The 4,475-nt window shown below is 37.6% G+C and overlaps 1 protein-coding gene across 1 annotated transcript in view; it reads right to left on the reverse strand.

Annotated features, from left to right (window-relative positions):
• Positions 1 to 4,475, reverse strand: part of LOC108746988 (MICAL-like protein 1) — a 39,867-nt gene that overhangs the window by 23,017 nt on the left and 12,375 nt on the right. The window contains exon 2 of the mRNA XM_018484169.1: positions 2,695 to 2,984. Coding sequence (XP_018339671.1) covers positions 2,695 to 2,846 — 152 coding nt within the window. The 5' untranslated portion in view covers positions 2,847 to 2,984. The remainder of the gene's footprint in view (positions 1 to 2,694; positions 2,985 to 4,475) is intronic.

Consider the following 4,475-nt stretch of genomic DNA (forward strand, 5'->3'; position numbering starts at 1 on the left):
CGAATGAATCCAATAGAACGTATAGAGATAGCAGAGTTGCATATCACGGCATTAACCGTCTTTGAACGCAATGCTGCGATCGAGCGAAAGTTCAAACCGCAACAGCACCACCATTGTGATCATAAATTCTCGCGCCTCTTATCCTTTTGCTCCGCGTTTTAACGCGCGCATCTACAGAATTAACGTAATCTCACGAATTTCACCAAAGGCGCAAAGGTCTCGTGCCACGTGATTATTCTGCGATCGGTTAGGCACACCTGTCAGTTTCACTTTCACTCGTGCTTCTCGTCGGAGATCGCCGAGATATTCTCACGTGATACTCTCTTCCGGGTTATTCTCACCCGATTCTTCAATTTAACTTCTCGACAATAAAGGTCGATCGAGTCGCAATCTCCTTCTTAATTTTCAATCGCTTTGTACGCAGATCTACTTACGACAATAACCATCAAGGAGCATTATGCGCATCGCGACACGGAATCTCTTTGTCTTTTGTCGAAAGTTAAAGTAACTCTGAAAGTTCCGAAGTTCGCTACGAGAAGACGAAGAAGAGGAAGCGAGAAAAGGAGAAAATTTCGTTTCAACCGCGAGAACGGAAAGTAATAAAAGAAAACTTCTCGCCGTTTTATTGCCTCCGCCGTCCGAGTAGATTTTGCTGGACTGACCGAGACAATAAGAGGAGGAAAAATGAAGAATAGCTTCGCAACGATCCTTCGTCCGCGATAAAAAGCGAATTCCCTTCGTCGTGAGAGACCTTGACTATTGGAGTGAAGTTCTAAGAGAAATTCTCATAAAAACAAACATTTTTCCCTACAACAAAAAGGACGTTGCTATTCTTAAGGATATACACGTTGAAAAGTATAAATTTTAATATGTACTTTTAAAAAGCAATATTCTCAAATGACTTTTAAAAATAGACAAAGACGTGTATATTGCGCCTATCAAACTGTGATAATACTTATCTAATTCTACTTTCGATAGAAAGAAATTCCAAAGAATAGAATAAAATCGATAAAAAGCAGGACGAAGAGGCTTCTCGTAGATAGATAAAGGAAGGTCAAGCTCTGTTTCGATGGATAAGAGCGCATTCCTCTTAAAAACGCCACTTAATCTGTAACAGGACACATCTTATCATGATATATGACGGGCAACGATCCAATCCACAAATTACTTTGCGGTTTATCCTGCACGTTTCGAGACGTAAATTATGAAACGTTATTGAAAAGTTATTAAACTTATTGTAAAATTAACCGCGCGATTTACATGAACTATTTCCTCGCAAAATTCTTTGGCAACAAATGTATTCAGCTCGCGCTGTTTATTCGCTCGCGTTAACAAATTGAATGATTGCAATAATTATCAGATGTTTTTCGACTACCAAGGGATATTTATTTGGACAGCCGCCAGGAAAGCTAGAGATGTTAGTTTTCAATGAATAATCGGAGACAAATCTCTGCGACATTCGCGATGTTGTCTAGTGTTTTTTTTACTCTAGTTTATCGATTATCCGCCAAAAAGAATATCCGCGAAAGACAAAACGAGCACCTCGATTATCAACGTTAACACCTCAAGGTTATTATTCTGGAGAGTTTTAAAAAATAAAACCGTAAATTGAAATCAACTCTACATTATTCGGTGAAGGAATGCAAATTGTGTCAGAAGTATCGTTTGACCAGTAAAGAAAGCAGGTTACGTTCTGTAATACATTGGGCCGCGTTATGCAACTGGGTTAAAACGTACCATCGACAGACACTGTAATTTGAAGAAAAACGTTTCGAAAACACTAAACGTTCGAACATGGAATATGTTCCAAGCGAAAATCACAGAATATACAGTGTCACCGATCTCACATTGCACAACCCGACACAATTCCGACTGCATTCCGTTATCACCTATAAAACATCGGGGCACATCCTTAGTGTGATGGGTGCAGGCTGCTGTTGCTTTATCGATCGTCAATTCACTGAACTTCTATTTTTAGAAGGACCTTCCTTCGTCGCCGAGCGCCGGCGACGCGAAATCCTGGGATTACTATGAAGGAGACAATCTGTCGGAGATGCCTCAGAAATCTCCAGTTCTTTGCATCTTTGGGATCACCAGAGATTCTCGGATATCTTAATAATTCCTCGAGTATTAATGCACAGATACCGTAAAGATTCCTCAATTTTTTTTTTTTTGTTACACCTTATTGCATTTAATATCTAATATCTATAATAGTGCCAAGATGAAATAATCGTGTCGAAATATGCACGTCGAATAAAGAACCTTCTCGAGACTCAGCGGACTGCGCATAATTAAGATGAGGTATGATCGACGAGCCGGAGGACGAGACGCGTGAGAGTCCAAGCTCTCTTACTTAATTTACCCATAATTAAGATGAAGCGGCAAGTCGGAGTACGACGCGAGTACTTGAGAATTCTTCCTCGCTTAATTTATGAGACAATCGGCTTAACGAGGACAATTTGAAGTCGTGCCAAGAGTCGAGCAATGTGTGGATTAAATCGCACTTCCAAGAGTACACATGATCGGCCCAACGGAATCGATCGTTCCCACGGAATATACCGCAGCTCGAGAGAGCGGTATATTCGTTCGATAAACGACTGCAAAATGATTTGGCATCATTATCTGTGTAATATGATATCTTTCTGAGATATTTACCGTGTTACAACGGCGATTACATATTCGCTATAAACTTACATGAGGTCCGGCCGAAAGTGATGAATCATGGCGCAGAAAGCGAGCCCATCTCTCCAGGAGGTGGTCATGTTTTGCACGTTTACACCCGGATAACCGTCGGTTATTCGACGGCACCAAAGCTCCAGCGCCTTCGTACCACGTCTCTCACCCATCGTGCTTACGGGGCTTCCTTTTTCCTCTTTTACACTTTGCGAGACTTCCTCTAACGGCGATTACCTCTCTTTCACTCGGCCTGCTCCTCTACGGTCTCTATATCGTATTAGCGCGACTTTTCAATAATGCTTTGGCTTCTGAAAAAGAGAAAGAAATTTTCACATGTAAATAGGTCCGCAGCTACAATGTGCAAAGATAATCAGAATATTAAATTGACCCTAAAGGCAACTTTAGCCAAACTCCGATTAACTTAATCGGCGGTTAACTCGACCGACAAAATCGCTTAATACCCGTTTCTACACCTGAAAGAGCAATGTTGCTGAACAATCTAAAGATGACCCCTACACGTATACTGTTAGTACTACAACAAATACTGATAATATTATTAATCGTGCGGTTAACATAAATTGACGGTTCGATTGGCAAAGTCAAGTTTTTTTTTCCGAGTCAAAAATTTTTAGAAGTAGAAAAAGAGTTAAAAGAGTTAGTTGAACTGAAATTAAAATTAAACTACACTAATAGAACCAGGCAAGAATCGTTTAAAAGCAAATCTCTACAATTCGTTATTTTTCATGTTTTTTTCAATACATTAAACATAATTCTATTAATTAATTTAATAGAATTATTAAACTCTTATTGATATCACGTAATCCCCTCTAGAGACGAGTGTTGCATTTGTAACATTCACTTTAAAACTAAATTCAGGATAAATTCGGAGTAAATTCGAAATCTATGCGGATTAGCTATATACTTAAGAACTCTGAAGACAGAAATGTATGCAGCACTGAACATTAAAATATATAGTACTTCTATATATAACCGTACAGAACATTCTGCTAACTTAATATTAAGCTTAACTTAAATTAACAACGAGTTTCTTTCAAAAGGCATGTGATACAAAATAATGTATTTTGTAGCACAAATTAGCACATAATAAATCTAAATAGTGCAATAGGTCTTTTTCGTTTCTGCTAGCTTGATAGATCGTGCCAAAACGATTCTACGTCGATATAGCATCGATACAGTATATGCTCTCTTAAAACCATTTTTTAGTACATTCAGAATAAAAATGATCAAATTATTCTCAGACTCAAGATTTTTAAAAAATAAAATTGTTAAAGGAGAAAGGCTCTACGAGTCAGAGTTAATTCTTAATCTACATTCAATATCCGATCGCTACAAACATTTAAAATACAGTTTCAACCTTCATGAGGTCAACTTCTCAGTAACACATAAAAATTACACAATTGAAAATAAAAATAAAAATAAATAGGGTCACCATATCGGTTACATGTAGTAGTTAAACGTTTAAATATAAAAATTAACTAAATCTTGTCGCATGATTAATATAAAAATTGAATTAAAATTTTCCCGCATTTTTAAAACGTTTTAGTTATTCGCACGAGATCGCATGATTAAAATTATTAACGTTACATATATGTTCCCACTTCAGCGGCATCGTCAATTTTCAGTATAATATATTGTAGCTGGTAAAAAACGAGGTAAAAAACTTGCTCTCTCTCACTGCAGTCGTTTGGAAAATAACAAAATCCATCGTCATATGTATTATACTTGCCTCGGTAAAACTTAAAAATTGTCCACACAATTGTTTTCTTACTTCACACGAT

This window comes from Trachymyrmex septentrionalis, unplaced genomic scaffold (assembly GCF_001594115.1).
Source record: "Trachymyrmex septentrionalis isolate Tsep2-gDNA-1 unplaced genomic scaffold, Tsep1.0 scaffold19, whole genome shotgun sequence".
Classification (NCBI taxonomy): domain Eukaryota; kingdom Metazoa; phylum Arthropoda; class Insecta; order Hymenoptera; family Formicidae; genus Trachymyrmex; species Trachymyrmex septentrionalis.